At 35.7% G+C, this 12,469-nt stretch overlaps 1 protein-coding gene across 4 annotated transcripts in view; it reads left to right on the top strand.

Annotated features, from left to right (window-relative positions):
• Nucleotides 1-12,469, top strand: part of NR5A2 (nuclear receptor subfamily 5 group A member 2) — a 176,687-nt gene that overhangs the window by 50,912 nt on the left and 113,306 nt on the right. For all 4 annotated transcript variants that reach the window (XM_073592949.1, XM_073592950.1, XM_073592952.1 and 1 more), the window contains exons 3-4: nucleotides 1,588-1,729; nucleotides 4,971-5,617. In XM_073592949.1, the coding sequence (XP_073449050.1) occupies nucleotides 1,588-1,729; nucleotides 4,971-5,617 (789 nt within the window). The remainder of the gene's footprint in view (nucleotides 1-1,587; nucleotides 1,730-4,970; nucleotides 5,618-12,469) is intronic.

The following is a 12,469-nucleotide window of genomic DNA, read 5'->3' as shown; positions in this document are numbered from 1 at the left end:
GTCAATAGGCTTTCTGGCTCTGTAAAAGTATTTATTGACTCTTAGATTGACCTGACTGGTCCCTAAAGCCTATATTACTTTGTCCATCCTGTGTCTGGATTGCATATATCAATAAGAAGCACAAAGAGCTGTTAAGTTCATAGCGAGAATTATAAAGTAAAACATGTCTTGGATAAAATGATATTTGGAATCCAGAGTTAAAGCCTCTTATACTTGCTTGTCTGGTCTTTCAGTGTAGCATTAGCTGAATGTGTCAGTACTACATGCACAAATCTATCACTTTCATACCGAAGAACGTTTGCAGCAATTTAAACATTTTCACATTAGCAGTGCAATACAGTTTAGCTGGTCTACTATAAAAATCCTTCCATTGGCGTAAATATATTTTAAAACACTTGAGTAAAGGGATTTTAATCAAGGTTAATATTTTATACTGGATACTAAGATAAAAATATCTAATAACTGCCACCATTAAACCATGAGGGTTTAGGGTAAGGATGCCAAAGTGGTTGTTTTGAATTGGCAATGGCTGTTCAGAATTTGAAACAAATAACATTAACATTTCACCTTATCTGAGTGGGTAGAGGCTGTGACATGTTTAAAGGGGAATTGTAAAAATGCTTGTTTCAGAATGTCACCCCGTCTTTACTTTATACTGTGGTCAAAATTAAATGCTACCCGTGCTATTGCAGGCTTATTCTTAAAATGAGACACCTTGATCTAAGTGCCTGCCTATTTTACCCTATTGCAAAACATATGCAGAGCTGTATAATAGAAAACTAACAATCAGTAGTACATGAAAGGGGAATTGCAAATTACTGTTTCTGAATGTCACCCCTCTTTTACTTTGTACGATAGTCAAAATTCAATGTTACCTGTGCTACTGCAGGCTAAGTGCCTGCTATTTTCAAAAGACTATTGCAAAACATATTCAGGCTGTTTAGCAGAAAACTAATAGTCAGTTGCACATGAACATCTTCCTGTTGAAATAAGCAATGAATAATGTGTTTAAATGTACAAATAATATATGATTTTTTTGTTTTTTATTGGAGGTTGATTTACCAAATAAGTGGAGGTTTTACACTGGGCAAAGCCAATAATCACTTGCAAAGTGAATGTTATTTAGCTTAGTGGATAAAGTGAAGTTGTATCAAATAATAATTGAAGTGCTTCACTCAATGATCAGTGACAATTATAAAATATAAAATGCACTGCTGTGCATCCCGCACATAAAATCCGTGTAAAAATCCACTACTATTCCAAATTTTTAAAGTGAAGTTGTGTTTACTTCAACCACCCAATAATGTGCAAGGTAAATTAATAAAAAATAGATATTTGCTTACACATGATTGGATGATTGCTTTTAGCACAACTTTATGGTATTCAATAAGTTTAGTGAACTGGTTGTACTCATTTAGTAAATCAACCCCATTATGTACAAGTGGCTTAGTTAAGGCAGTGCAATGGTTTGGTCACCTGTGGGGATAAAGTTGAAAAGTTCTTCCTCTCAATCATAGGGCAAGATGAAGAATTTTGTGTCTTTCACACATATCCAGTGATAACTTTACTTCCCTTTTATACCTCAAGGGCTTTTTCAAACGGACAGTTCAGAACAATAAGAGATATACTTGCATCGAAAACCAGACCTGTCAGATTGATAAGACTCAGAGGAAGAGGTGTCCTTACTGCCGCTTCCAGAAATGTCTCAGTGTGGGCATGAAGTTAGAAGGTAAGGTAATAGTAAGTAAGCAGTGATAAAACCTATACATATACATAGAAATGCTTTTATTAAAAGATTAAAAAAATCATCCTATGTTTCAATGCAAAAGTTGTATAACAATAGATCAACAATTATTATAAATACATTTTTCAGCTTTGAGTTGGAAATGTATTTGATCTCCATGTTGACAATGCTCCAATGTATTACACTATAAAGCCTACTTCCGTTCCCTAGGAGACTGCAACTCAGATGAGGCCTTTGCAGCGTCACAGGGTGATGTTTTATTGAAAAGCACTGCAGTACTTATCAATGTGCAATTAATTTGCTGCACGGAACAAATAATGTAGTGGGGCTTTGCTGTAAATATTAGGAATTGATGCCAATCATTTCTACTGGTCTGATCTCTTTTGTTTTCTAATCGGTAATCACTCACAAACAAATGAGTGCTTGGATATTTATGTGTGCGCTGAGTCTGCAAGTGACCAAAATAATGTAAAAATGCAATAAAAAATCACTATGGCTGTAGTAATGCTGGATAATTATCTACAATTTTTGTACACAGAGCAGTGCAGAGAATCCCAACCAATGGCTTCCTTCCAAGGTGTCAGAGATTTAAGTAGAAAGTAGTAAGAAAAAAATGGAATGATTTACTAAAACTGGGGAGTGCAAAATCTGGTGCAGCTTTGCATGGTAGCCAATCAACTTTTAACGTCAGCTTGTTCAATTAGGCTTTGGCAATAAAACCTGGAAGCTGATTTCTATGCAGAGCTGCACCAGATTTTGCACTCTCCAGTTCAGTCCAGTCCAGTAAATCAACCCAAAAAAATGCTTTTTTCCCACTGCTGATTACTCAGCAATAGCAGCTGCAATTTAAAAAGTAAATGTGGAAATGTAAATAGTGATACAGTACAAGGGTCATGCATGGGACAGATTTGGTTTTAGTTATGAAGCTAAGGATTGTTGAAGCCAACCTGAGGAATTACAAGCAGCTTACAATATGTAAAGATTGGCTTTAGTTCCTGTGATAATAAGTGAAAATGCAGAGCAATAGAAACGGTGTTGTTAATACCCTCTTATCCCATGAAGTCGGCAATTTCAAGGACAAAAAAGAGGTTTCGAGCGAAAGGTCACCAAGGTCAACCAAACTACAAATACATTTTTTGATTATCACCCTGCAACTGATCTTTTCATATGGAACTTCAAACTTTCTTTTCTCTTAAAAAAAGACACTTTTATAGGTTTCCAGATGTGGAAAGTATAGTATATAAAATGCCTAAAAAGAAAAATAAACCCAGCAGACAGGGAAATGTGAGAAGAACATTTTTTTTTTTCTCGAGGACTTTCTTTTCTACCCAAAAAAAAAAAACTTTCTCTGTATCTAATTATTGAAAGAATTTCAGAATTACTAGGTAAAAATAACATTTCTGATGTACTGTTTTACAGTTTGTCATAATCCTAACATATATCACTTAAAAAAATCTGCATCTGTCTATAAAAATATTATATATATATATATATATATATATATATATATATATATATAAAAAATAGACAGAGGCAGATTTTTTTAAGTGATATATACACACACATATACATGTATACACATATATGCTAGTATACCCATATAATTGCTTGATGTAAGTAATATGATAACATGTATACACATATATGCCAGTATAACTATATTATTGGTTGATATAAGTAGCATAATATTTTTGGATTCCTGTAATAAGATGTACATCTAATTTAATGTAGCCTTTGTCCATAACTCATACGCCATGTAATGACACCACAGTGTATACTTTTCTAATAGACCCATTAAACTTAAATTGTAGCCTATAAATTACTCACATTCATTAATTGCAGAAGTCTTTATGCTGGATGTGTATCTGAGATCCCCATGCATTTTTAATGGTGCTGTAATCACTCCTTTGCATAAGAGCCACTGGCCAAGGTAGGCTCAGTCAGTGTCACTCGCTATCCCATTAAAGTTGCACTGCAGTGAAACTCACCGCTGTGCTAATCCCCATTAAAATCCCCCCCCTGGCTGCAGCTGAACCACACTTCTGTTTAATTATTCCTAAAACTGAAGACTTTTGCTTTTCACAAGCTTTTGTTACAATAAATTGCTTTTCTTTTTTTTCCCTTTTTTACGAAAGTGACGAGCTGACAAAATTATAGTTTCGTTTTTGAAAGCAGAAATATCTTGACGTGTATCTAGGAATGGATTTCAATTTAAACTTCTGTGACAAATGGTAGATTTTGACTTCATCCTTGTAGCAGTTGTACTAGATATTTTCAGGGATAACACTGTACCCCAAAAAGCATATATACCCTATGTATTTAAAAAAATATATAGCTGTAGCATTTCTTTGAAGGGGTTCATTATGCTATTTTTTTTATTTACACAATGCCTTATTGAGGGCCTAAAGCGGCCATGTTTTGATGGAGTTAATTTACTAAGGTAGCTTAGGAAGCTGTTTACTTCAACCATCATCCAATCACGTGCAAGGAAATTTCCTATATTTTGAATTCCCCTGAACATGGTTGGGTATTTAAAGTAAATACACTCTGGGATTGGTGGTCTGCCTACCTCTTTAGTAAATCAACTCCAATTAGTAATCCATTTTTTGTAACAAACATATACATTAAAATGAGGAACCCCCCCTCCACCCTATAACTTACAGATTGTGTAATATAGTACCTACATTCCAGTAGAGAATAAAATAGGATCATTTAAAAAAAAATCCCAGCCTGCTTGATACCCTTCTAAAGCAACACTAGATTTCTAACGTGCTCTGCTGTTCTACAGCTGCCCCGAATCATTTAATAGCCCACATTATGATATAATAATATATATTATATAATATAACAATCAATTTAATATTTATGTTAATGAATGATGGAGACATAGTAGACCTTAGTTGTGTTCATATGAGTATGTTTTTCATGTTAGCTCTCTGTTTAAGTATACAAAAATGCACCTGAAACAAACATGGTAGGTTGGGTTTGCATGCTATTACTTTGATTTTCCATGTATAGTAAAACAGGCCATCATGAGAATAAAGGAACCACTGTAAACAGTATAGTCGTAGCTACATTAATGTACATTATTTTGTCACAAATTAGATAAAGTAGGTTGCAAATATAAATCTTTATTCTTATGATAGCCATCAGGCCTTTTTTGTAGTAAGGTGATTCAAGGATATCTTCAAAATGTGTTTGACTTTTTTTTAAATTTGCTTTATAGCTGTGAGAGCAGACCGGATGCGAGGAGGAAGAAACAAATTTGGGCCAATGTATAAAAGGGACAGAGCTCTTAAACAACAGAAAAAAGCTTTAATTCGAGCAAATGGACTCAAACTAGAAGCTATGAGTCAGGTCATCCAAGCCATTCCCACCGATCTCACTATTTCATCAGCTATTCAAAATATCCATTCTGCATCCAAGGGTCTACCTCTAAACCATACTGCCCTTCCCCCAACAGACTATGACAGAAGCCCCTTTGTAACTTCACCCATTAGTATGGCTATGCCACCACATGGCAGCCTGCAGAGTTATCAAGCCTATGGTCACTTCCCAAGTCGAGCTATCAAATCGGAGTACCCGGATCCCTACACCAGTTCTCCAGAATCTCTCATGGGATACTCTTATATGGACAGTTATCAGTCCAGTTCCCCCTCACACGTCCCGCACCTTATAATGGAACTCTTGAAATGTGAGCCAGATGAACCTCAGGTCCAAAGCAAGATCATGTCATATTTGCAGCAGGAACAGGCCAACAGGAGCAAACATGATAAACTCAACACCTTTGGACTAATGTGCAAAATGGCTGACCAGACGTTGTTTTCCATTGTTGAATGGGCAAGGAGTAGCATATTCTTCAGAGAGCTAAAGGTAAGACAGTCCTTGGTGAAGAGGTAATCTTACAGAGCTTAGTATGGGTACAGTATTACTTGAAATGGTTGAGTACTTTAATCTTGAAATAAATGTTGAAATGCATACATGATGCCTCTTGCAGTATAGCAGGTAGGCAGAAAGTCTCTTTCTTTACCAGGTATGAAGCAGTAGGTAGTTTGCAGGGTTTTTTTTTTTTTTTTTGGTGCTTACTTTAGTCATCCAATCATGTTAGACAAAATCCTGTTTTTTTTTTTTAAATTCCCCTGCACAAGATTTGGTAATCACAATGACCATAGCTCCATTTATTTAGGGGAACATTCACTTTTGTAATTCATCCCCCTGCCATGAAGTCCCAAAGCAGAGTGTGAAATACATTGCCCTGTCTTTTGCTGCAGACACACAAAGCGAAATACTTATCTTTAGCTTACGTTTCCTTAATACTTTTACATTTTTTGCATATTGAACAACACGGGCATAATATAATCGTACTCAATGACAAACAGAATAGCTGTGTTAATATAGTCATATAATCAAATGTATATACACAACTACCTAGACAGTTAAATATAGTGTATGCATGATACTATTTTCAATCCCCTTTGGATCTCAGTCATTTTTTTCATTTAAATATAATGCATCAATATTCTCCCTAAAAGAAGCGTTTCATATAGTTCTATAGTTTACAGATTTCTAGAGGAAAATGAGACATACATGTCATGTTAGGAAAATATTTTGGAAAGCCACAGAGAGCAGTGGATAAGTGGTTATTATTTTTATCAATTGACTTTTTTACTTCTTGGACTGAGGTTCAAAGAGTGAATTTACTTTGGTTGCATCAAACAAGCGCACACTGTGCCCGGTAAATTATTATGGGGTCAGAGAATGTGTATTTGCCAATTCAACATAAAGTACGACGTCAATGAACCTTACTGATTTGGTTTCAGCAATACCTAAACTTCTGCACAGCAAAATCTTGTGGAGTTCACTTAAAAACTCATTCGAGTTATTGAAAATACACATGACTGACCCACAGGGTCAGGACTTTCCACGGCAGCGCTGAAAGGATGTTTAATTATTTAGGCTAACAAGTCACATATAATTAGACAGCTAGAAGTGTCTTGGTTTTTTTTAAGTTAGAAAAGCAGGAAATGTCTCTAACGGGCTTGATGAAAGGAACGTTTAGGTCTGTTCTTTCAATAACTGATCGCACACAGCAGACACAGCAGTGGGCCTATTGTACAAACACCTGAATTGTACAACTTCCCTGCCAGTTATTACAAAACAGCAGTATTTTTCCAGCTACTTGTCTTAGGGAACGAAGACCTTTGTATTAGCTGTGAGTTTAGGTTCAAAACATCTATGTTAGTCATAGTATGTGCTGATCTCAAGTTTTCTCTTACTTTGATACATCATGCCCTTAATTAAAACATCACCAACTTTTCAGTTACTTTAAAAAAAAATTGGCCAAAGTTCTGTCTACAGATATTGGGTCTTCCTGGCCCTGCTTTGAATATTTACTGCCTGGGCAGTGTACATGTAATTTGCACTTTTTCTTGTTTGGAGAAGTGGCATTGGAATTTCAGTGAGGACATGTACAATAATAGGGTTACCTTACTTTTCTAACTTTTAACAGTTAATTGCTGAATTAAACTTCTGCTTGTATATACTTTTGAAAGACGGGATTCCGTTTGCTTTTCGAACATCTGCACTTTATAAGATTGATATCTGCTAAAATAGCATATGTTTGTAAATAATATTGGAAGGAACGCATGAATAAAGTATAGGCTGCATCAAAAAGTAATAAGGCAAGGTAATGCGGTAAAATACACATCTTTATAAAACAGTCGTTGACATTTTTGCATGATCCATAACTATAGTTCAGAATGCTTTTTGCAAGATTACTATAGGCTGTAGTCTATCCTGGCACCTTTAAAACGTTGATAACGCCCATATTGTATATCTGAGAATGCTTATTCTAACACTGAGCCACTGATATCAGAAAAAAATATTTTTATTAAATTAAGGAAATAGTTTATTAATTAAGCAATAACATTTATTTTTCAACATAGGATATGGCTTCAGTGAACAAGGCCAATGTTCTTGTGTTGTGCTTGGAACTAACAAATTAGAAATAGTGACATATTTATCATATTCTGTTTTCATTGATAAATACAATACTTGGCAGCCAATCAAATTTTACCTTAAATCGGTGCAATACAATGAAATGTTGATTTCTGACAGATAACTGAATGGGGATGATTTACCAAAGGAACCGAGACTGCATTTAGCAAAGTGAATGTTCACCAATTTGTCCTATCATGTGCTAGCTAAAATCCTGTCTTTTCAATTTCATAAATGGGTTTCCAAGGTGAACACAGCGTTACATTATTTACTCTCATTTGCTTTGCAAAGTGAATAGCCTATACTGCTTTACTAAAACGACCCTATTGTGTTTATATTATCTTAGTGAATAGGCATAATGGAGTACCACTGTGCAGTAAATATCTTTTGAAATAAAAAGCATTCAAAATAAATATATGATAATGTTACATTCTACTTAAGCCCATATCACCACACACTGCAAACATCAAATTTTTATAAACTACTTGATTCGCCTGTCTGATGTGTTAAAAATGTTGAGATTTTCTTTTTAGGCTAAGTGGTCTATGCTAAATGGACTCTATACATTATCACCAATGAATGTTTTCATAAAAATTGCCTTCAGAGAAAGGTAGTTAGGGGAACACCCAATTTTAAAATTAAAACTGGTGGCAACAGGTTTTCTTGAAGAATAGTACTCTGATCCCAAATGTTTTATGAAGTCCAAATATAAAATGGTTACAGAGAGGTAAATATCCTCTGTGTCATGAGAGTAAACTATTACAAGCTATTTAAATCCACTGACTTTAAATAAACCCCAAATTGAAGCGTGTGTAGCTTTGGATTTGCCTAATAAACAGAGGAAATATAATGAATAAAGTGTTCTACTCTCGGGCCCTTTTTATATTTAGCACTTCCAGTAATTTGAGCCAAGTAGGAACAAAAGGAGGGTTAAATATAGACTAGGGATAATAGATAGCCACAGCAATATTCCTCAGATAATGTTTCCATATCACAGGGAACGTTCAAAGGGGCAATGATTATTTTTAAGGATTTCTCATATTAATAATAGGGCTCTATATTAACAATGGACATGTTGTGATATTTATGTGGATACCAACACATAGGATTGTACTCCTGTCTTCAGCTTAGAAAATGTATAACAAAAAAATATTGTCTATACAGAATATTTGTAATTCGCTACCAACCCACCACTGTTCGGTCAGAAATATGATTTAATATAATTTATGGTGCCAACATAGAGGAATCGTGTTTGCTATATGCAGTCAATGAGGTTTGAGTGGGGAATTAAAATTCAGAATAAACAAATATTCTCTAATCTGATTGTGTTTTTGAAAGCCACATCCTCTATGGGCTGGTGAACCCTTAGTAGACCAAACTATTTTGAATTAGTGATCTTTTACCATATTTTATATCATTTATTCACTCAATCAGACTTATGGAAGTGTTCTATTATTATAATTCTCTTAAACCTAATCAGGTACCGTATTTAAAGTTAACAAGACTAAGCAGATAGTGATTCTTTTAGGAACCCATCCCTACTGTGTTCATAATATATTTACAATACGCATTGGAAATATACATTATCCTAATACCACCACCTTTTGTATCTATCCTGGTGGTCTGGGACAATTCATGGAATAATGAGGAGTTAGATAAATTTGCTACAAGTCATTGACTAAGGTAGAAATACATAACTCGCATTTCAGCCAATCCCTGCTGCATTGGTCAAGCTTTTGATGGCCCAACCAGCCTGACAAACGGCAATTTAAACATCAACTGAGCCAAGTAGAAAGTTCTGAAACAATGACTTTGTCTTATCAGATGCAGCCACTGTTCAGGTATTTATACAGTTGCGGGCATTGTGGCTAGATGTATACAATAGCCCAGCAGTGCAGATTCCTCCATCCAGGCTCAACGACAGAAATCTAAAGGCATACAGATAGCTTGACTCAAACGTTTAAGTTATATAAACACATAAACAAAGCTGTAAGATCTTTCAGCTTACAGTCCTTAGATTTAGCTGCATTCTTTTTTATTCGTTTCCTTTACCTTTATTTTCACTGAACGATCCTAGCAGTGGCATACTTCCTTTTCTAGGGTGACAGTTCTCTATCACCCTATTGTATCTATGGAGGAGCAGTGTTGTTACCTTGGGATGTAACTTAACCGCTTCAGTTTAGAAATTTTTTACCCCCCTCATGACCAGGTCATATTTTGCTTATTGGCACTGAGCTACTTTAACTGCCAATTGTGCGGTCATGCAATGATGTATACTCAAGCGAAATTTATATATTTTTTTTTTTTCACACAAATAGAGCTTTCTTTTGTCGCATTTGATCACCTCTGGGTTTTTTATTTTTTTCAATATTAAAAAAAAAGACTGCCATTTTTGAAAAAAAAAACAATATTTTTTACTTTTTGCTATAAAATATATCATATATATATATATATATATATATATATATATATATATATATATAATATATATATATATATATATATATATATATATATATATATATATAAAAACTTCTTCATAAATTTTGGCAAAATGTATTCTGCTACATATTTTTGATAAAAAAAATCCCAAGAAGTGTTTATTGCTTGGTTTGTATGAAAGTTAAAGTGCCTACAAACTATGATATATATACTGGATTTTTAATTTTTTTTTTATACTACAAATTGTGGCAATCAATGACTTATAACGGGACTGCGATATTGCGGTGGACAATCTGACACTAACTGACTCTGGGGAGAACTGACTTCACCAGTGACATTATTACAGTGATCAGTGCTAAAAATATACACTGTCACTGTACTAAAGACACTGTCTGGGAAGGGGTTAACATTTAGGGAGCTCAAGGGGTTAAATTTGGGCCTAACTATGTGTAATGTGTTTACAGGGTGCTGCTTTTTACTAATGAGCTCTCAATTTCTCATCGCTGCTTTGTAGCGATGAGAAACTGACAGATCCCTCCCTGTGTAAATAGCTATGTGTTGAATTTCAACACAGAGCTCACGGCTGTGAATGTACACAGCTGATCAGCACATCCCGGCTGTGAATCATTGGCCAGGACTTGCTGACAGGCTGCCGCTGTGTACAATCACAGCAGGAGCTTGCCAGGGAGCGCGCATGCACCCTCCCGAAACCCAGAAGTCAGAAGCGACGTACCAGTACATCACTTTGACTACAGCAGCCGCCCGTCCACAGTACAATGCAGGCGGGCAGGCGTTAAGTGGTTAAAATCCCTCCCCTCCCCACATATGTGTTAGGTGGGCAGCAACAGGGTAAGCACCCTATTGTTACAAGTTTATGTTGGAACTTCTGTTCCCTGTAATCCAATTCACAGTGAGTAAAATGGGTAGAATGACCAGGAAACCTAATTGCATTTGTAGAAAAGCAAATATGCTCTAGTATCTGTTACATATTTAACATTAACAACTATATCTCGTGTTTACTGGCAGTCTTTAAAATTAATTGTTTTAGAGCTTGTCATGCCCACATGGGTCCTTTCCCATAAGTAAATACTGTATTCTGCATATTTTTCCTCATGCTAGTCGGAGTTGCAGGGTTAGCAGGCACCACAGCATAGCAATCTACAGGTCTCTGAACTGAACTATCATTTAAATATTGCATAGTTACATAGATACACAGTTAGTCTGGTTGAAAAAAGACACAAGTCCATCTAGTTCAACCAATAAATGGGAAAGAAAAACATACAATCTTATATACACAATCGTATACCCTCAGTTGATCCAAAGGAAGGCAAAAACCCCAGCAAAGCATGACCCAATTTGTTGCAGCAGGGGGAATAAATTCCTTCTCGATCACCTGAGAGGCAATTGGATTCTCCCTGGATTAACTTTACCTATAAATGTTAGTATCCCATTATAATATGTACATTTAGGATAGAATCCAGGCCTTTTTTAAAGCAATCTACTGAGCTGGCCAGAACCAGTTCTTGAGGAAGGCTATTCCACATTTTCACAGCTCGTACTGTGAAGAAACCTTTCTGTATTTGGAGATTAAATCTCTTTTCCTGCAGACATAAAGAGTGCCTCCTTGTCCTCTGTAATGACCTTAAAATGAATAACTCAATACCAAGTTCACTATGTAGATCACTTATGTATTTATACATGTTGATCATATCCCCCCTTAAAAAGGTTGTAAACCCTAAAAAAACAAAAAAACCTGTAAGACAAAGGCATAATGAACTAGTTTGCATCGCATACTAGCTCATTATGAAATACATTATGAAATACTTACCTTAGAACGAAGCTGTTGCAGTGGCGCCCGCACACTGCTGAGATGGCTGACAGTTTCTCCGGAGTCTTCTCCGGGTTCGCGGGCTCCAGCACAGTGATTGGCTGGAGCCACAATGTAGTTACTCCCATGCATGCGTGCAAGTGCTGCCCGTCACAGCACAGGGCCCTGAAGAAAAGGCACAATCAGCCGTTCCTTCAGAGCACATGCGCCGATGTTGTTGGCGGCAGAGTATATAGTACTTTGCACCGTTTAGGAGATATTTACAGTACCTACAGGTAAGCCTTATTATAGGCTTACCTGTAGGTACAATGTAACAGGAAGACTTTACTTCCTTTCATTTTTTCTTCTGAAGAGAAAATAAATTCAGTTCCTCTAATCTTTCCTCATAGCTGAGCTCCTCCATGCCACTTATCAATTTCTCTGCACTTTCTCCAGTTCCCTGATATCCTTTTTGAGAA

Source organism: Aquarana catesbeiana, linkage group LG07, assembly GCF_042186555.1.
Source record: "Aquarana catesbeiana isolate 2022-GZ linkage group LG07, ASM4218655v1, whole genome shotgun sequence".
NCBI lineage: Eukaryota > Metazoa > Chordata > Amphibia > Anura > Ranidae > Aquarana > Aquarana catesbeiana.
The sequence above is the reverse complement of the archived record's forward strand: the minus strand, read 5'-3'. Positions and strand labels throughout refer to the sequence as shown.